The sequence below is a fragment of the Rhinopithecus roxellana genome, chromosome 10, assembly GCF_007565055.1.
Source record: "Rhinopithecus roxellana isolate Shanxi Qingling chromosome 10, ASM756505v1, whole genome shotgun sequence".
NCBI lineage: Eukaryota > Metazoa > Chordata > Mammalia > Primates > Cercopithecidae > Rhinopithecus > Rhinopithecus roxellana.
In genome coordinates, this window is record NC_044558.1 from 35477208 (window position 1) to 35500007 (window position 22800).

General features: G+C 34.0%; 1 protein-coding gene across 6 annotated transcripts in view; it reads left to right on the top strand.

Moving 5' to 3' along the window:
* KCNC2 (potassium voltage-gated channel subfamily C member 2) overlaps positions 1 to 22800 on the top strand; it is a 169860-nt gene that overhangs the window by 138458 nt on the left and 8602 nt on the right. For all 6 annotated transcript variants that reach the window (XM_010362654.2, XM_010362656.2, XM_010362655.2 and 3 more), the window contains one exon: positions 20239 to 21166. In XM_010362654.2, the coding sequence (XP_010360956.1) occupies positions 20239 to 21166 (928 nt within the window). The remainder of the gene's footprint in view (positions 1 to 20238; positions 21167 to 22800) is intronic.

Consider the following 22800-nt stretch of genomic DNA (forward strand, 5'->3'; position numbering starts at 1 on the left):
TGCATACATCAAGTCATTTTTGAGGATCAAAGAGTAACTATATAAAGAGTTCCATTATCTGTGTCCTTAAAGTGGGATACAAATAGACCAAGTAAATTGTCCAGAATTACGCTTATAGCAAATGTTGAAGATATGCTTCAACCCCAATCCTGCAAAATATACTTTCTACTATACCAAAAAAATGTAGCAGGTACATAAAAATAATGAGAAAAATAAAAATAAACAACTGAGCACAATGAATATAAGATTTAATGTGAAAAATATGTCTGCCAATAAGAATATGGATTAATTTTAAAAGAATGTATTTTTAATGTGCAATTTTTTCTTGTACATGTATATGTCCTATGTGTATGAATTAACATCTTATTCTAAAAAATAGTTTATCTAAATATTAGTACTCTTTATTTCCCACAAATGCTATCTTAATATTTACATTTTATAAAGTCAGTGTACTTAAGCTAAAAAGATATAAATTTTATAGAGTGAATATAAGTAATATATATTAATAATGCATTTACATGTTTATAAAATATCATTTTTTAGTAAATGTATTTGAGAATATATAGAATATTTTTAACGTTCTGTTTGTATCTTAAGAATGGAGATGAAATGGCAATGCAGGTGTCAGACTATGTGGGAAGTTTTCTTTCAAAATACTGTGATTTAATTTTCCTTGAAATAATTTACCTTTGCATTTTTTTAATAATATTATGCTTAGAGTCTAAAAAGTGACTTTTTTTTTTTTTTTTTTTTTTTTTTTTTTTGAGATGGAGTTTTGTTCTTGTTGCCCAAGCTGGAGTGCAATGGTGCGATCTTGGCTCACTGCAACCTCGGCCTCCTGGGTTCAAGCGATTCTCCTGCCTCAGCCTCCCCGGTAGCTGGGATTACAGGCACGTGCCACCATGACCGGCTAATTTTTTTTTATTTTTAGTAGAGATGGGGTTTCACCATGTTGGCCAGACTGGTCTTGAACTCCTGATCTCAGGCAATCTGCCTGCCTTGGCCTCCCAAAAAAGTGACTATCTTGTACCTAAATATGTATCACAAAATGTTTCTTGCACTGGTCAACACAAACGAGCCAGAAAAATATTCTTACTTATCAATATTATTTTATTCATTAAGTGCATTTTCTTAAGTTAGCTCAAATAGCTTAGCTGATGATTGTTAACATCCACATTTCTATGCACAAGTAAAGGAGCCAGAGAGATTAATCTCCCACTTTTCATGACATCTGTTGCAGAGGAGCCAATTCGATCCTGATAATTGCTTTCTGATTTGTTTCAACGATGATGTACAGATGGAGCTAGTGAAATAGGCTTTACCACATAGTAAGTTGATACTCTGAGACTCACACTTACTTCCCTGGGTCTCCCTAGCATAGGAAAGGTAAAAACAGTGTAGCTGGGGCATGGGGACTATATTAACTCTGTATCAAATTAAAGTTTCACTTATCCCCAAAGTTTGTATGCTTAGATCTGCAAGAAACTTCTACTCAGTGGTTGAAAGTGAGGAAGGGCATGCTTTCCTTTTCTTGATATACCCAGTAAAGGGCTTTCTTTCCTTCTTTTAAGGTAATACAAAATAGTTAATTGAGCTCAGTTATGCTCAGATAGAAATAGCTGAAGTAAGAACTCTATAAACCACCAAAATTTGTCTACTGAAATGATTCTGTAAGAGCTATATTGTATGGTGAAATCTTAGTCCACTGGAATGAATCAATGGAAGCAGTATTCTATGTTTGAGATGAAAATTGTTTTGACTTTAAGATTATATAAAATTGAGGCCGGATGCGGTGGATCACACCTGTAATCCCAGCACTTTGGGAGGCCGAGGCAGGCTGATCACCTGAGGTCGGGGGTTCGAGACCAGCCTGACTAACATGGAGAAACCCTGTCTCTATCAAAAAAATACAAAATTAGCCGGGTGTGGTGGCATATGCCTATAATCCCAGATACTCATGAGGCTGAAGCAGGAGAATCACTTGAACCTTGGAGGCAGAGGTTGCGGTGAGCCGAGATCGCGCCATTGTACTCCAGCCTGGGCAACCATAGTGAAATTCTGTCTCCAAAAAAAAAAAAAGATTATGTAAAATTGAAACTGCGTTTTAGTCCTTTGCCATGTTTCTGTCTTAGTTATGTTTAAGATATTTTCACACATGTGTGTTTCTCTTATATATTCAAACCCTTCTTTTCCAATGACTTCTTTCCTTCTACCCATGAACATATTCAAGTATCTTCTGCTGAAAGAAGAGCAAAAACACAGCAATGACAACAGACCTTCCTTCTATTGTAACCCCCTTTAAGACTTTGCCTTAAATTTCTCCTTATGTTATGAAAAGAACAGTTAGTCTTCCTTTCCTCTACCCTGGTCATTCCTGAACCTATCACAGTTTGGTTCTGGGCTCAACAGTCTCATGAAAAGAATTTCATCTGGTCGTTGGTTGCTTCCCGTTTTCCAAACCCAAAGACCTGTTTAAAGTTCTCTTTGACATCCCACTGATATTTGCAAATGTTAACTGTAATCTACTCCTCAAATCCCTTTTTTAATGTTTCTGGAAATTAAGCTTTTTATCAGTCCAAATATGATCTTTTTGTCAGTAGACAATCCCTATAGGAATAAGACACCCTTAATTTGTTTATGTAGCTTTACTTTTTGTCATTTCTACCTTCTACTTTGTATAAATTATTAACCTACTTAAATAATTATGTACCCAACATAGCCACACACTGTGTCTGTTTTACCTCAGAAATGTGCCTTCGATCTGTTTCCTCTCTCCATCCTGATGGCTGCTGCCACTGCTTCGACCCTTGCCCTTCTCTTCTCTTGCTTGACTGATTGAACTATTCTCCTATTTAGTCTTTTCTCCCCAAAGTCCTTTCTTCTATTAAAATGTATACAAAAACATAGACTGATTTTGTCACTGCCCCACTTAAAATAGCCCTGGGATACCTGTGGTGGTCAGAACACTGTTTACCCAGTGGTTATTACTGCATCAGTGGCCATTCTCAATCTGGACTCAACACAACGTTCATTACTAACTACACAAGCAGCATGCTCCTGCTTTCCATACCTGAGTCTATCCCTCCAGATGTGCATATTTGCAAAGCTCTTCCCCAGATTCATTAGAGTCTTTTACAACACTGTACCTTTTACGAATGTTTCCTCCCCTGGAAAGTCATTTTCACAGCATCTTTGCCTAAAAGATAAACTCCATGATTATTCCAAAAAATGCAGTTTACTTTAGTTCAAGTAAAGTTTTATAAAGGAACTTCTATGTGCATAAGACAGAGAACATAAAAAAAGTATGATTTTTCTTTTTTTTTTTTGCCCCGAAGAGTTCATAGTCTGTAAGGAGTGGGGGAATAGAGAATGTGAGACACATTGACAAATTAATAATATATTATGAAAACAGAAGGAGGCAGGTAAACACTGACATCATTAGGGAGTTACAGCGAGAAGAGCTACTGCTCTTGAACACATTCTCCATATTAATACTTTTTAAGACTTTTCTACACTTAGAGCAGGTAGTTAAAGGGTAACACTCACTTTCAGTGCTGCCATAGAAGATTCTGGATATTATTTTTCTTCAAACACAGCAAGCCATGCAGAAGAGAGTCAGGGAAGCCTTTTTAAAGAAATAAGTAGAGTTCAATATCTCCTCCACAGAGAAGTCTTTCCATATTCCCCCAGGAAGAACTCATATTCTTGTATCTTCATTCTCATAGGACTGTTCATATCTGTCATGTTCACTGGTCTATCATGGGTCTTACGTACTATAGGTGTTCAATAAATATTGGTTGAATATATGTACAATGACTTTTTAAAACAGGAATTAATACACTATAATGTATTCTAATTGATCTATTTACTTGTTTGTGAAATTTTAGAAAGAACTGCATATGAATTCCATGATGAATTAGAGACTTTGCCACAAACTATAAAGGCAACTCTAAACATGTGACTTAACTTCTTAGGCTTTTTTTTGTTTATTTTTCAGGTATTTTTGCTTTTTTGTTTTGAGACAGGGTTTCCTCTGTCCCCCAGAATGGAGTGTGTGGCTCAATCACTGCTCACTGTAACCTCAAACTCCCAGGCTCAAGAGATCCTTCCACCTCTGCCTCCTGAGTAGCTGGAACTACAGATGCACGCCACCACGACTGGCTAATTTTCTATTTTTTGTAGAAACAGGGTTTTTCCATGTAGCCCAGGCTGGTCTCGAACTCCTGGACTCAAGAATATTTTGCTTGCCTTGGCCTGCCAAAATGCTGCGACTACAAATGTGAGCCACCATGCCCGCCTAAGCTTTTTTGTTATCCCCAAATCGAAAGCGTTAGATTAAATTTTGACATTATGATTTAAACATTATTTTACAGATCTAAAATTTCCTTTTCTACTAACTTGTTATTAATCAATCACAGTTGGAATACATTTATTCAAAATATATTCAGTATATTTAAGGTAACAATTATCACATTTATTCAAAATATATTCAGTATATTTAAGGTAACAATTATCACATTTATTCAAAATATATTCAGTATATTTAAGGTAACAATTATCACTTTAAAACCACATCTTGTTAAATGTTGAAATTCTTTATTTATTTGTAATTAACTAGTAAGAATAAGAATATACAAATTCCAGACTAAAAGTGTATTGGATCTCTTGAAATTCGTATTGACATTTTGTTTATTAAAAGCTGAATGGATTACTTAAGATGAAAGAAAACCTGGTTTAAGGTTAACCCATGAAATATATCTACATCATTCCAGTAGTAGGAAATTGCTCTTCATCTCAGTAAAATTAACTGAAGTTAATTGATTTTGTTATTATCAAAATCTTTTATTTTTAAACGCAAATGATTTTTTTTTTTTCAACTGAGCAGCAATTATAGCCAAAAGGTTTACATTATTTAGGAAACTTTAACTTAGTCATAGATTGTGACATCCATTTAAACCAAATATATAAGTGACCTGCTGTATTTGAAATCCTTAATATTACTTCCAGTGGTGCAAGGTGCACTTTGTATAGTTCAAGCTTTGAGTGTTTGTAAAAAATATAAACTTTGAATATATTAGAAATGATATAATACAATTTGAGCAGAACATAACAAAAAGAAAATTTTATTGTGACACTGTGAACTTTGGATAACTATAAAAATAGTGCTAAATAAATGAAATAATCAGAAAATGATAAAGAAGACTGTGAAAAATGTTGCTATCATAAATTTAGGTTTTCTTGAATTATTCTACTTCTATAAAAGAAAATTTTAATAGACATATGTTTGATATTTTGTCTCTCTAGACGAAGTTTGGATAGTATATTTTACATTTTTTTATTGGTACAAATTGGATGGAAGCAATTCAAGTCATGAATGTAATTTTACTTAAGGAAGTCGAGGGAAGCCTGATCATATTGAATGCTGTCTTTAAGCAGTTTAAAAAATTAAAATTTTAGAGAAAACTAATAATAACTGACAATACTATAAATATTTGTAATGCAGTCGTATATTGCTTAACAATAGGGATAGGGTTTGAGAAATGCACCATTAGGTAACTTCATTGTTGTTATGTGTGAACACCCTAGGGTGTACTCATATAAACCTAGGTGGCATTGCCTGCTTCACTTCTAGGCTATATGGTCTAGCCTAATCCTTTTAAGTTACAAACCTGTACAATATATTATTGTAGTGAATAGTGTAGGCAATTTTAACACAATGATAAGTATTGTGTGTCTAGGGATATCTAAACATAGAAAAGGCATAGTTAAAAACATAGGTTTATAATCTCATGACACCACCATGGTGCATACGATCTGTTGTTGACTGAAATATCATTGTCCAGCACAGACTGTATTCTAATTACATTTATAAAAGTTATGAACATTTAACTCTAAGTTAAAAATCATGTTTATTAATTTCAAAGTGATGTTAAAATTAGATAAAACTGACATTTTGTCTGAGGCACACCAATACACCAAATTACTACATGCTCACCGCTGTTAGGGGTCTTTTGAAGAAACTGAATGAATAATTGTTGACTGTTAATGATTGAGTCCCCACTGTGTGATTCATTGAATCCCAATGATTCTGTCTTGTGTTACCCTTGAAGTCCATTTTTCAAGGATTGATAATCATATATAATTTTTTATTTCTGTTTTTATAATGTTAATGCTAACTTATAAGGAAACCAAATTAGTAAATAAAGATTATAGATGGTCAAATAATAAAGAAATTCACTAATACTTATTTCTCCTTCCACCTAGTTAGTTGCCTATATTATTTGGAGGAAATATAGTCACAGTTTCATAACTTTTATAGAAGTTTTGTATAATCTTTATATAATTTTTTTGGTGCTATGCTGCATACACATATATGTAGTTGTATGTACACGCTAAAGTTTCAAATAAAGCATACTAAAAGATTTTTCCTGAAGTAACAGTTGTAAATGTTATACTTTAATTGAGTTAAATTCACAAAATCCAAGTATTCAAAACAATAAAAAGAAAATATTTTCTGATCAAATTTAAAGGTAAAAACAACATACTCTCATAAGAAATAAGCTTGGACATGGCTTTTTTTGGGTAATGCCTACTTCATTTCAATGTCTACCTTTGAAAGCATCCATTCTTGTTAAAAACATTTGCCACTGCTGACAATTTCAGAACAAAAATTTAGGGAAGAAACTTAAATTTGTCTTCTAATAACAATACCAACAACTAATTAGACATGCAATTTTTGTTCCTCTCTATAATCCACGTGATTTAGAGAAATATTTATTCAGTCTTCCTACCACAATTATTGGACCCTGTGTACTTGCTGATCAACAGAATTCATTATACTCAGCCTTGTAACCCAAGGAAGTAAAAATTTGTAATTATTTAAAGAAAAATTAGAATATCATATTAAAACAATCACATTGATAATGTGGACTTACATCATGAAAGACAGAAGGTGTTATAGAGAGGTGATAATATTTATCCATTATGTGGGGAGTTTTTGGCTTTAGAATTTTATAGAGTCTAATAAGAGAGATTATAATAATATTTTATAGCAACTTAGAGTAGTGTAGCAAAGGAATAAAAGAATAAAGTAGCTAATAAAGTGTCTTAAAATATAACTTAATAGAGATTATATGACATATGTATTAACTTTTGCTTTTCATTGCTCATCTGTCTGGGAGGAGTCTGATTTTAGAAACAAAATCATTTTTCAAACTCAATGAAAATCAGCATCTTTTCATTGTATTCTCATTTTTGTCATTTATAGCTAAGAAATCATTTTTGTAACACCAACAAAGGGAAAATTACCTGATTTTTTGTGGTAAAGTTTTAAAATCATCCAAGTTAATGTGAATAATTTGTTGAGAAAAATAATAATTGATTGTGAAAGTTAACACATTAGCAAGGTAAGGAAGTGTTGGCATGCTTGAACAGTCTTGTCTTTGCATCTTATTTTTCTCATCTGCTTCTCACTTGCCTAAACATGTTCATCAGAAATTATAAAAGGATTTGTCCTGTCTCTGGTTCATTCGCATATTTTGCTGCCAAAATGTCTAAGAAGAAACTTCAGAATCTCAAACATTTTATTGAGTTTACTACCAATATTGTCATTAACTGTTTATTGAATGAAGTATTTGAGGTAATGTAGTTCACAAAATGACAACCTATTGTCTGTCTTCTAGTAATTTCTGCTTATTCAGCTCTCCCCCACCATCACTCTCAGCACATTACTAACATCACCAATCACTGCCCTGCTTCTCTCATTTCTGGACATTGAAAACCTATTTTATATGTAGAATAATGGCTTTTCTGGGGTGAGATAAGGCAGCAGTTACTCTGGGAAGGCTAATAATTTGGCATTTGAATAAATTTTCAACTGACATGTTGAGTCTTGGATTAATTCAATCCAAAACTCAGCATGTGAGTTTAAAATTTACCATTGAATCATATGTTGAGTATTGATTGATTATTATTGATTCAATCCAAGACTCAGCATAGGAGTTGAACATTTTAATTCTGTTTAAAGGAAATTTTTACATTTGTAAAATGGAAATCAACAAATCATGTTGGTTGTACAATAGCTATTAAAGATCCTTATATGGCCGATTTGCTTAGTATCTCTAAAATTCACTCCTTACCCGAACATAACAAAACAAAAATGACAAAGCACAAAGCAGAAAAAAAAAAAAAAAAAAAAAAGAAGTCTATATATAATTCTGGCTCTTGCCTAATGGTTGAAATTTTAAAAAGATAAAGTAAGGTGATAAAAATAGGACATGAATAACATCTCAAAGAAAAATCCATAGCTATCTTTTTTTTTTTTTTCCAATTAACAAAGAGCTTTCAGCACATATTTCAAAAGAAATGTTTTGCTTTTAAGAATGTAGTCATTGAAGCTGTGGATGTCATTTTAGAAGATGATTTACTAACTGAATTTTTAAGATTCTACATGTGAAAACGAGGCACTTTGGATTTCCTTCTAAGTCAGCACTGTGCAAGCTCAAGAGAATATTAAATGTAGTATTTTCTAACCCTATTAAATATTTAATAGCTTTCCTTCTGTTGTCTCTATATCAAGGACAAGTCCTGTAAACCTTGACCTGAAAGCCCTAAAATGAGCTAAATAATCTATGAAAACAATCACTTAAAAAAAAAAATCTAGCTGAAAGATTTCAAAATCTGGGAAAGGAAGCACTCAGTTCATATTTGTCCATGCATGCAAGTTTCACAATTTTTCAGATACTTTAGTCCCAAACTGAATATTCACTTTATTCAAATAATAAACACATTTTTAAAGCCTGATACTTATTTGATTTCTCTTTGCTTGTGCAGAACCAGCATTTGGATATTAAACTATTTATTTTATAAGGATCTTGAAAAAAACACTGTTTATAAAAATCTAGAAAGCAAATGAGAAATAAAAGCTAAAACTTCATTCTCCTGGCTTTATTGCTCTAGGAGTATTGATGACCAAAGTTTAGCATGTGCGCATGTTGTGTTTTCATGTATATGTATGCATAAAACACTATTTTATCAGTCTAGTTTTTCTTTTCTGAATCTTTCTGTCCAGTAGAGTTGAAGATTCTCATTAAACAAAGGCCCATTCAGGGAAGACATATGTGTTATGAAGAAGAGGGCTTTGACTTCAGTCTCTAAGCTTCAGTTTGCTTCTCTGTAAAATGAGGTAATAGAATCTACTATGTAGTATGTTGTTAAGATTAAATAAAAAATAATTTTTAGGACAGATGAATTCACTGAATTTTATCTATTAGTATTATTATTAATATTGTTATATTTGGAAGAAAAGCAAACATTTTATTTTTTAGAGTTGCCACCTTCTCATGTCAAAGGTAGTATTGTTACTGGTATTTTTTGGGGAGCGTGTGGGGCGGTGGTGCCGTCTCTGGCTCACTGCAAACTCTGCCTCCCAGGTTCAAGCCGTTCTCCTGCCTCAGCCTCCTGAGCAGCTGGGACTACAGGCACCCGCCACCACACCAGGCTCATTTTTTTTGTATTTTTAGTAGAGACGTGGTTTCACGGTGTTAGCCAGTATGGTCTCGATCTCCTGACCTCATGATCCTCCCGCCTCGGCCTCCCAAAGTGCTGGGATTGCAGGCATGAGCCCCCGCACCCAGCCTGCTACTGGTATCTTAAAGCTGTTTCTGATTTCTCTATTACCACTTATGTATCCTATAAAACTGTTATCAGTGGCATAGCCTTTAATTTCTTCCTTTCCTGATCTTCTCAGAACAACAGGTAAACAGTTACATTTTTGAGAATAGAATTAGTTAAAAACAATTTGTAAAAGTCATGTAGTTATGATGGCTTCCTGATTAGTTATGAGTAGGAAAAGTCTATGAATTAGAAAGTTTTAGGATTAGACTTCAGGAATATTTGATATTAGGACTCACTGTTAAGCTCTATAACAATTATAAAGGTTTGTGATGACCTCTATGGACAAAAATGATTTTACACCCTTATGATGCTGTGATTTCTGTGTTTGTGTGTGTGTGTGTGTGTGTGTATGTACTTGTCACTTATACTTCTCAGCACTCAGTAGTTTGTTAATCCCTTGAGATCTGGCTTTTTCCTATTTCTTTACTAAAACTGCTTCATCATAGGAAGCTAATAGTGGCCTGATTATTTCATCCAATACACGTTTTATCTTCTCTGAATTCAGCATAAATTGACTGCTGATCTCTCCACCTTGAAGCATCCTTTTTCCTTTACAGCTCTTACAGTACCCTACTCTTGTCACATAAGCTGACAATCTATTTTCTAATTTGTCTTAGTTTATATCTTTCTTCCTATTCCGTTTGTTGTTTTCATGAATCTTCTTAAAAATCCACTTGGGGAAAGTGGTGTAAATAAATAAACCAAGACTGAGTTAAACTTTATGTTTGGTGTGGCCATAATCTTTGCCATTATCCCTTCTTAATAGTTACTAAGCAACAAATCAATGCCATTAACATAAAATATGATTAAAACTCTCTGTTATAAGTTTATTTTCTATCAAAGGAGAAGAAAATCAAATATTACAGAAATGAGGTAAGTGCTATATTAGAAAACTGCAAGGAAGTGGTTAATTTTGACTCAGATTTCAAGGATTTGTTAAAAGACCATGTACTGAGTTGAATTTTAACTACTTAGAAGTTCTTTGCCAGTCTTACAAAGGAAAAAGATGAATTTTAGACAGAAGGAACTGCATGTGCCAAGTCATGAAATAGCCTGGTACATCATAGGAGAGGTGATATTCATATTAGAAAAGGTAGGTAAGGACCACATAAGGGAATTCTTAAATAACACTTAAGGAAAATTGTATGTCCAGATGCAGTAGTTCATGCCTGTAATCAGCAGTTTGGGAGGCTGAGACAAGCAGACTGCTTGAGCCCAGGAGTTCAAGGCCAGCCTGAGCAACATGGTGAAATCCCATTTCTATTTACAAAAAATACAAAAATTAGCCAGGTGTGGTGGCACATGCATGTAATCCCAGCAACTTGGGAGGCTGAAGTGGGAGAATTGCTTGAGCCCAGGAGATCAAGGCTGCGATGACCGATGATTGCACCACTGCACTCTAACCTGGGCAACAGAGAGAGATGTCTCAAAAAATAAAAATAAAGTTTTTGAAAGAACATTACATATTATCTAGTAGTTGGGAGCCATTAAACTATTTTAAGCACGTGAGTGCCATAATCACATTTGTTCCCTTAAAAGAGTGCTTATTCCTAGTAATCCAAGAAAAAGTAATTAAAAGCATATTAAAAGCTAAGCTGCTAGCCCTGGGAATGAAGAGAAGGGAGAAAAGAGGTATTTAGAGTCTGAAAGTCTACAGGATTCAGCAATTCAACAGATGCAGGTGTTGGGGAAGAAAAAGGAGTCTTGGTACCAGGTTGGTTAATTGCTAAGTGGTGGTCCAAAATAACAGAAATATATAATGGAGTAGAAAGGGCAGATTTGATCAACAAATTGGGCAAGTGCAAGTTGAAGCTCCTTTGAAAATTTCAACAATAATATGTATAATAACTACTATTTTGATTGCCTTCATTGATTGAGATTGAAGAACTTTGTGTATTTGGGAATTACAATTATAAAACACCAAGAAAAAGCAGAGCTGGAGATGACATTTGGGTTATCATTGATGCTTTGATGGCAGGTAGATACATGGAAGTAGATGAGATTACCAGATTTCAAGACATTCCAATATTTAAGCAATAGACCTAGATATTTCTGATTATTGTAGATATCTATGACTATTGTGAATTCCTTAGTGTAGAAGAATTCATATATTTAAAAAATTATTTGCATAGTAAAAGCATAGTCATATTATTTTATAATCTAGTAAAGCAGCCAATTGTATTGAAGATTAACTTTGAGACTTTGTAATTTTGTATAGAATTACTAGTTTGTACTGTTAGTCATACATAAAAAAGCTAGGAGACACCTATTTTCCTGGACTGGGATATAACCAAGTGATATGAGCTAACATTTTAATGAAAAATAAATTGTGTAAAAGGAAAATTATTTGAAAGAGACAAAAATAGAAGAGTGGCACTGTTTTACGTTTTTGCAAATCTCTTTCATATCTTACTTAATAGACAATGGGTGATTTCTCATACCTGCTTCTGCATTCAATGTGTTGAGAGACCACATGTCATGTAGCCTATAGAGAATGCCACTGTAAACAAGTGAGACAATGAGAGTGAAAAAGGCAAGAAATATTTTAGTATTACTGCAAAACTATGCTTGACTATATGGACCCCAGAAAAGGCTTTGTGACTACTAGGAGTCCCTAGACCATGATGTGAAAGCAGTTGATAAAGTTAAATTCTTAAAGCATGCAACACTAAAGCTCATTTTATTGTACTTCCAATTACACAGTCAATCAATCAATCTCTTACAGATTTTAAATATGGTTTCGTTTCTCATAACCAAATTGCAATTCACACAGAATCTTTTAGTGTAAATTTGCCTCTGCTCTCTGGGAATAATTTGCAAGCACTTGTAAAAGTGCTCCTCAGACATAGGAGGAAGGGAGACTCTAGTGTCTGCTACCTATACATCTGAATAGGAACACCTGCTGGAGTGTACCAGAGTGGATTGGAGGGGTTCTGCCTAAGCCAATTAGCAAAGAGGAGCAGATGTCCAATAAACAAAGATCTTAAGAAAGAAAAAGTGCTATAGCTTTAACTTAATATGTAATATGGGGCTTCAATAGAACTACAGGTAGGTCTAACTCCCATAGCTGGAGAGAACTTGGCTACCTGGGGATTATGTTATGGTTTTAGAAAAAAATTACTGAGCAAGGAGAATACGGACAACAAGAACAATAATATTTGAGACTGAGGTTTTGGGGACCCTTTGGTTTACAGGTACCTGGACTAACAAAGGTGGTACTGCATGGTAGACAGACATTGGTGGCACTCTGTAAGATGTGCTTTAACTGTGGTGCCATAGTGCTAAAAGAAACAGACTTTTCTGAATCAGAACATCTTTTCGGCAGGTGTTTGTAAATTAGCTACCTTCCTTCACCTCCATCACTTTTTGTTAAGTAAAAACAAATATTTTCCGATAATTTATTTTGGAACATGATTGTTGACCTCAAGAAAGACATATTGGGACTCATAGCAGATAAGGCTTAATAATGTGACTCTATAACCCTAGATGGTGGTAGAGAAGTTCATATCATTCCAAGACAAATTAATCATTTAAAAATAAATTTATATTAAATACATTAAAGATAAAATATTAGGGGAATTTTAAATAATTGGAATTTTGAAATTACAATTCTGGTTTATGCCATGAAATTCCTATATATCATCAGTTATCATTCTTAAGAGTGCAAAGTGTAAAATTTTTCTTCAGTGTAATGAAACAATTATAAAAAATATTTTTATAAAATACGGTAACTACATACTTTAAATTTCATCCTGAGACTTAAGAAAGCAAAATGATATTATGTATTCACAGTTGATGGCTTTTAATTCTGGTTACCTAATTTTGTACACTGTAATTTGTTGTAGTAATACCAATAATACATCAAACCTTTCTTTATTGTATCCCAGAAAATTACATTTTTGTGTGAATGGATAGGCCATGACTCTAAACAAACCCAATTTCAATTAATAAATCAATCTGTGTCCTCAAAATAAAAATAACGGAGGAAGGATTGTATATTTACATTGGATAAGGATATAAAGAACACATGGTAGAAGATATTTATCAGGGACCACATATGTCTCGGTGGTCAATAGTAACTTTGGGTATTTTTTTGTTTTTTATTTTAGGAATGAATACTATATTGTTTTATACCTATTTCTATACCAATCTTTATAATATATACATATTTATGTATAATCTGTATTTAAATTTAATATTTATTTATACATAGAAACATATTATGTGGATATAGGTATAAAAATCTATAACATATGTGATATACACACACATTTACATATAGACACTTGATGTTTAATCTTTTTTACTGATTTCCAAGCTTGGTAATTGTGTATGGTGGTTTCATTGAAAGGCCAGCTTTCTTCAATCTAATTCAATACCATAAATGTGGTAATGTTTGTGAATCTATTTTTAAATGGTAAAACTTAAAGAAAAATTGATTTTATCAGCAGCCTCAGAAGAAACTGAATTAATTATCAGCTCTGCATAGAACCAGCAGACAGTGGACTCTACTTGTTCCTACTTGATTGGCCTTTAAGGACAGACTTACCAATGAAAGAGATTTTTTTCTCTCTCTAGAGACCAGAGTTCTATGAACAACAAACTCTTGTTAATTATGGCAAGATTGGTGTATAGGACATGAATATATACAAAATTAAGACCATCATCTATGTTTATGGTGCTGTAGAAAAAAAGAAAAATTAAAAACTTCCAATTTATAGGTTCTACGGGTTAATAATATCAACTTAATGGTCATTCAGAATAATCAGGCTTCACCTTCTCTTGGTTATTACTTATTTTGAATTTTGTTTTAAAACCTGGAATACATGATTGAAGTTTTTTGTAGAGAATTTTAAGTTTTTAGACATTTATGGAATGAATTAGGATTTCTCGTTAGCAATATCTCTGCTTAATGCCACTCTTACACCCAGCTATAACCACTCCTAAAAGTAGTGTTTCTGTTAAGTTGCTTTATTAATTGTATGTAATGAGAAAAAATGAGATTACACTCTGCATATTGTTGTTCTGCAGTCATTTGTTTTTAACTTAACACGATTCCTTGGAGATTATTCCAGATAAGTACATGTTGCAGTATCTAATTCCTTGGAATGCTCTATTACAGACATACCATCAATTCAGAGACAGACATTTTTATTTTTTAATTATAAATAATGCTTCATTGAATATCATTCTATGTGTCTATCCTTGTACTTTAATGTAAAATTTTTTACAGTAAATTTCCAAAAGTGGACATTTTGGATCACGGGATTACATGAACTTCTGATACTTAAACATTTAAAATTATTTCAGTTCTTTAGTCTTTATTTTATTATTTTAGAAAGAAAAGCAACATGAACATAATAGGAATGAAGTATTCCCATTTGGAAAGATAATGTCCTTAGATTACAAACTAAAACTAATGCAACTTATGTAAAATTATATAAATGGAAATTCCTTAGTATTATATTTTAGGTAGCTTATTTTCATGATTTTCCCGTAATGTTAATTTTCAAATATTAAATTATCTCTCTGCCCTTAATTTACAAAATAGAGATGAGCTTTATTTTTTTTAAGTTTTTCATCCTTTATATTTTATAGTATAGGCTGATTTTTCTTTTGTGAATAATAGGAGGATGAAGTAACTTTCAAAAGACAGATTCTGTGTTGGCTCCAATGGAATTTTTGCATACCAAAGCAACAGAATTTCATAATTTATTCTTTTACTAATTTCACAACAGGGGCTGAAGACCTATTTCTTGCTTTAAGTCATGGTCCTGGGGATAGAATGTTTAAGTCTCTCTGAGCAACTTGTGGATATGTGGAATTATTAACAAAAGTCTGTGAAAATTGCTGCAATATTAATGATCCTGGGCTAGAGTAGCACAGAGAAAGGACACAGTCTAGTCCGCAGTTTTGAAAAAGTGAATAAGCATATGTGAATATGTTATAGAGCTCAATTTCACTCATTTTAATGATAACAAGAAAGAGAAAATCAGGAAAATAAAAATATACACCACTTTTCGTCACTTTCTCTCTGCCTATTATACATACCTAGAAATTTGCTTAAATATTTACATTGAGATAGATTGACATGAGACCATCCATGGAGATCCTGGACTATGAAGACTTCCGACCCATGGTCACTGATGTGAAAAAAATAAGAGTCCTGGGCACTCTCTGTAATTAAATACATGGACATGACTAATGGAGAAAAATGTGCCTATTGATTATACTCACAGGCCAGTATTTTAACAGAGTATTTTTATTCTGAAACTGCCTGGAATTATGCATCAGATCTGTACAATCAGTTGACATGAAACACCTTGTCTGGAGAGCTTTCTAACATTTTAATTATTCAACATGACTAATTTTATTTTTAATTAATGTCTGGAGGAGTTTTTGGTCTTATCACAGGGAAAAGACAGAGAGATGGCAGTGTGATTCTCTTCCCCATTTTCTTGCTAAGACACAAGCTCCATTAAGAGAATGAATGGAAGGTGCTATTGGTGACATTTAGACCAATAAGCCAGTTCAATTTGCTTTTTAAATTTGGCTTTTTTTTCTTCAATATTTCTTTTTCATTGCTTGATTCATATTACTTGCCTTTTATTCATATCATTTTAATTCCCACTGGAACGTGGTCTATCTTATTCAGTTCCTCATTTGTTCTTTCATTAATTCTTCCACCCTTTTATCTATCCTGCCATGCACAGTACTAACAACGGTGCAAGGACCAAGAAATACAAAAAATGAATATGATGTCAGTCCAGTCCTTAAAGATTTCTCAGTTCAGTGAAGGAAAAAGAGACAAATAAATAAAATATCTTCACCTCGATTTCTTTCCTTTTTACTTTCTTTCTCTGAATGTTATTCAGTCTAACCTCATATTTACCTACTTAAGCTCTACTCAGTGAGCCAGAAACAAAAGAAAACATTTTTTATATTCAAAGAGCTTAGAATTAAGTTCAGATAAAGTGCACCAAGCCTTTGCTAATGCAACCCAAGTGTTTGCCTCTGGATAATTTCGAGTTCTCAACGCTGCTGCTGGGTCACCCATTCATTTGATACTTGAACTAAATTGCTAACAAACTGAGTTCCTGTTCCTTCCATGGGAAGCTCTGTAAGCTCTGTGCCTTCCCAGTATCTCCAAGAAATTTCATGGGGGCTACATTTCCCCTTATTATCTGTTATTCTTATTTTTATGACTCTTCTATGTTTCTTATACCTACTACGTATCCCACCTCCCATGGTTGGCTTCTCCCTCTTTTTGTCCTCTGCTGGCCCAATACCTTCATTCCTTGAAACAGAATCAACACCAAGCTCTTTTTATAAAATAGCCTTTTGCTGAAAGCAAAACAGAAAAAGCATCATCTTAAAATTTAATATTCTCCATTGCTATTCTCAAGTTCTGCTACTGAACCTGTGAAGGGATTTCTCATTTGGTGGACATCACATTTTCAGCTCTTCCTCCTTCTCCTTAGAGAATTTTTTGTTTTCCCCCCTTCAGAATTCAACCTCAATTTCCAAATTTCTATTATGTTATTGTCAAGCATACTTTTGTTCTGTCTTAGAATCCTAAGATTATTATCCTAAGATTAGAATCCATACTGTGACTAGTGTTTTTAGCTTTCATAAATAAAAACATTGCCTCTCTGGCGGTTTCTTTCTTTTTTTTTTTTTTTGAGACAGAGTCTCTATTGCCCAGGCTGGAGTGTAGTGGCACAATCTTGGCTCACTGCGACCTTTGCCTCCTGGGTTCAAGTGATTCTCCTGCCTCAGTACTTGGGAAAGTAGCTGGGATTGCAGGCATGCACCACCATGCCCAGCTAATTTTTTGTTTTTCTTAGTAGTGACGGGGTTTCACCATATTGGCCAGGATGGTCTTGAACTCCTGACCTCAAGCGACCTGTCCACCTCAGCCTCCCAAAGTGCTGAGATTACAGGTGAGAGTCACTGCCCCTGGCCTCTCTGGTTGTTTTTAAAGCAAAATAATAGGCTACCTCTGAAATGAATGTTGTCTTTTTCTCAGAATGCCAAAGTTGTTTTCTTTTTCAAATATTCTTTTATTTTCCTCTTAGAGTAAAAATATTACTATATATATTTTATATATGTTATATATAATATAATTGATTATACAAATTATGAAATATATTATAGTAAAATATTACTATAATAGGGAAATAAAAAGAATATTTGAAAATGGAATCAACTTTGGTATGACACTGGCAAATTTGCAAAGTACTTAAAAACTAAAGATATACAGAGTTATAAAAATAGCAAAGTAGAATAATATAAATACAAAATCCTGATGTGGTTCTTTAAATATTGCCAATAAAAATAAATACAAATACCAAATGACAAGCAATTTTTGGTTTTCAAAGTTTTGTGTCTTAGAACCGTTTATCGGCTGTTCACATGTTTTATTTATGCGCAAGAATTTGCATAGAAACCAAAATTTTGTCAAAATACACACAAATACACACACCCACACCCACGAACATCTCATTACTAAGGAGGTAGTGAGCTATTAAGGCTTTAGGAAGATTCTTTTGAGTCTATAAATACCTGAAATGCTTGAGTCTAAGGTAGGGATGGTGAAAAGTATAGTTGAGGGGTGGGAGTCAGTAGGTACATATTGGCAGGACTCTAATGACAAAAGATTTTAGGTGGAATAAGAAACAAACATGATGCCTAAATCTATAAATAAAATTGGGATTAGATTAATAAGTAATTTATGAATCGAGGATAACTGATTCTGCCTCTGAAAGGTTATCTTTGAATGTGTACATAGGATCTTAATGATACTGTTACTACAAATGATTGATTAAGAAAAGAATAGTACATTTGCTTATACAAAACGAAAACTGAATGACAAAAGAATGCTATTATCTCATAAAACGTCTGGGAAAGCTAATGGTCAGATCACATTGCCAAAACTTAGAGCAGTTGGAAAATGTTCATGAGAGAGCGAGTCAAAGCTGTGAAAATGACCTGCCTTAGAATACTATACAGCTGATGTACTAACTGGCACACTGTAGAAGTTGCATAATTTGAGGTGGCTCTTTAGGGCAGATAGCTGCAGTCCTAAGATATTTTAGACCTTTTGTATACCCTTTACATTTTGGTGGATTAAAACTCAACCAGGTAAAAAGGGTGGCGGTTTCAATCTCTTCTTGAACTGTCTCAGCTCTTCCCAATGGCATGCTTGAGGACTAGATGTTACGGGCAACTTTGGATTTTGGATACACTCTATTATAATTTTCAAGTAAGAACCTCCCTCCACTTGACTGACAGCTTCCTTCTCCTGAATGACTCTTGTTTAGACATTTAAGGAAGAGTCTATTGGTGTTCAGTTAGCATGCTAAACCTGAGGTGTTATCACAGGGTGCTAGTGATCTCTAGCGCTGCTGACTGCAACAGCGTCATTCATTCAAACAACTGGATTTCAAATTTTCAGATCTTTAATATTACAAAGTATGTGATCCCAGCCTAAATAAATGGTTTTCAGCACATTTGTATTCAGCATTTGAGAGTTTGGTAAGTGAGGGGAAGAGAATCTGGAGCTAAACTTGTCAGGTGAGTGACTCAGGCTTATCATTTTGTAGTTTATGACCATGGAAAAGTAGTTTAAACTTTCTGCCCTGATATCCCTGTACTGTAAAATGGAGTAGGAGTAGTGCTGTTATGAGGATTGATGTGAGTTAATGATGTAAATTACTTTCAACAGTATATGGTACTACTAAGAACTATATGGGTGTTTTTCTTATTATTCTGTGTTGGTAGGTGTGTGTGTGTAGTCATGTATTATTGGCTGAAGAAATGAATTGACTTTAAGGAAACCCTTTCAACTTTATAGTATGTTACTCTAATACTTTGAGATCCATTTTCAAGAGAGGAAGACATTTTCATTTAAATTGCTACTTTGCTGGGTTTTTCTCCTTTCAGTCTTATTTATTCTTCCTCCCTAGATTTGCACTTTTGGACAAGTCTCCACCTGAAGTTGATGTAATTTACATGGCAGCATGTATTGCAAAGATCGTTTTTCTCATGCTGATACCGTATGATATCCAGAACATTATATATATGAATATAAATCTACAGCTAAATTTGGGTAGTTTCCAAATTTCTATCAGTGTGTCATGCACCTAATATTTAAAGGTTTAAAACTTGATCTTATGAGTAAAGATTTCTAGGATCATAAACTGTTGTCTAAATTTCTCTTTTGTTTTGGTGTGTTTTCAATTGCAATTCCTTTGCAGTGGTTTTCGTGTTCTCTTTACAGGTTATATTTTCTTACACAAAAAAACTCAATACATTATATTCCAACATAAAGCAAAACTTTGTATCTATGAGTTGAAAACAGAACCTGAAATACATTACCCATACACTCTAATTAATGTTACATACATGTATCTTCTTTTTCTTAGGTCATATCCAAGTGAAACCTCTAAATATATTGTTGTTCCTTCTTATTTACAGGGATTATTGCTTTTAGATTTGAATCAACATGTATTATGATTCAGATCACTGTGGTTTTTTTTTTTATTTCTTTTTCTTCTACAGTTTATTGCTTTTGCTTCTTTATTCTTCATCCTGGTTTCAATTACAACTTTTTGCCTGGAAACACATGAAGCTTTCAATATTGTTAAAAACAAGACAGAACCAGTCATCAATGGCACAAGTGTTGTTCTACAGTATGAAATTGAAACGGATCCTGCCTTGACGTATGTAGAAGGAGTGTGTGTGGTGTGGTTTACTTTTGAATTTTTAGTCCGTATTGTTTTTTCACCCAATAAACTTGAATTCATCAAAAATCTCTTGAATATCATTGACTTTGTGGCCATCCTACCTTTCTACTTAGAGGTGGGACTCAGTGGGCTGTCATCCAAAGCTGCTAAAGATGTACTTGGCTTCCTCAGGGTGGTAAGGTTTGTGAGGATCCTGAGAATTTTCAAGCTCACCCGCCATTTTGTAGGTCTGAGGGTGCTTGGACATACTCTTCGAGCTAGTACTAATGAATTTTTGCTGCTGATAATTTTCCTGGCTCTAGGAGTTTTGATATTTGCTACCATGATCTACTATGCCGAGAGAGTGGGAGCTCAACCTAACGACCCTTCAGCTAGTGAACACACACAGTTCAAAAACATTCCTATTGGGTTCTGGTGGGCTGTAGTGACCATGACTACCCTGGGTTATGGAGATATGTACCCCCAAACATGGTCAGGCATGCTGGTGGGAGCCCTGTGTGCTCTGGCTGGAGTGCTGACAATAGCCATGCCAGTGCCTGTCATTGTCAACAATTTTGGAATGTACTACTCCTTGGCAATGGCAAAGCAGAAACTTCCAAGGAAAAGAAAGAAGCACATCCCTCCTGCTCCTCAGGCAAGCTCACCTACTTTTTGCAAGACAGAATTAAATATGGCCTGCAATAGTACACAGAGTGACACGTGTCTGGGCAAAGACAATCGACTTCTGGAACATAACAGATCAGGTAAGGCAGGACTTCAAATGCATGTTATTAAATGCTTTATAGACCAGTATGTTCCTTAGACAGAAGGCAGTCATTCTCATTTTATGCACATGTTCATGAGTTTTCAGCCCTAACCCCTTCACAAAATATGTGTTTGCGTCAGGCTTACAGATAGCTAGACGGTAGCATTTTCTAAATGAACCCCAAGTAGAATACTGCATAGCTGGTCTATAGAGTTTTCCTGCTTTAGTGGGAATGCCCTTTGCTGATGGTGCCAATATTTTCTTTTGCCTGTTTGTTGCTTTTGTGCCAATGTTTCTTTGTTTCCCTGCACGATGTGATGGTATGATATTGACCATTTTTCACCTTTCATCCTCAAAATGTTGATCTCCATATCGTTTGGCTTGGTGTGTTTGTCTCAGTTTTACCTCTGCCACATGGTGCCATGCATCTCAACCTAATTCACAAGAAGCAGTTATTTAAGAAGAATGGATGCTTACATTTCAAAGGCCTAAACTCCAAACAGGTGATATGGAAGATAACTTTTTGATAACAAAGCTCTTCCCTAGTAATATCCTGGAGGATTGATAAAATTTTCATTGTTCTTAAATTAAGTAGGGTATCTCATTATAACCCCTTTGATGAGGGTCGATGACATGTAATATAATTAACCCTACATTTTTCAAGGAATAGATGTTCTGCTTTGGCCACTCAATGGCAAAGTTGAATTTCTCAGTGGAATTCCTTTTTAGACACAATGTATTGGGTTCTGCTCTCTCTCAGAACTGAATTTTGAATGATTTACTGCTTGAGATTAGCTGAATCTCTGCTCCTCCCCATTGCTGTAGACAATGTAGAGTTGATTGACTAGAAATTGACATTCAGCTGCCAAAGTCATAGTAGTGTCACCTCTTGTCTACTGTCTGGTACAGGTAAAATATTTTGCAGATTAAACAATTTAATTAGCTTTTACCCTACTACGAAAGTTTAGGGTTTATCGATTCCCCATAACTTAGATATATTTTATTTTTTCTTATAGAAAAATGACATGATGATTTTATGTGAATAGTTTTTCATAATTTAGAAGAAACATCAACTAAGAAAGCAAACAAACTAACATAAAAGGAGGCATCATTTTCATAGGTCCCTCCTTAGCTTCTAGAAATTTTAATGAGGTAAATGGAAAAAACAATGTGACTGGACCTGAAGTTTGTGTTTATAAGTTTCATTCACAGTCCTTATGCTTATTTAGTAGATGGCTATGCAAATTCTGCTAACATATATCTAAAAACTGTTAAGAATGTATTTATGAAAGGTAGAGTTTAGTTGGTGTTGCTGCTGTCATCAAACTATTCTCAAGTATCTATGCAGAGCCCTTAAGAAGGGCATGGGAAAAGAGCCCTTAAGAAGGGCACTATCATCCCAGGTAAACACTGAAATAACAAGCTAGTATCTAGGCTAATAGGATGTGAAAGTCTTTGGCAAAGATACAGAAGTAAACAGATACTCATTTCAAGGACATTTGGAGAAGTTGGCCTTGTTCCACTGCATGCTTAAAAATATTTTGCCGCTTCCAAATAGAGTACCTGGACACGGAGTCTGTGTGCTTTTGGAATAATTTTTATTAAGAGTTTGGGACACAATACCTTCAGAAA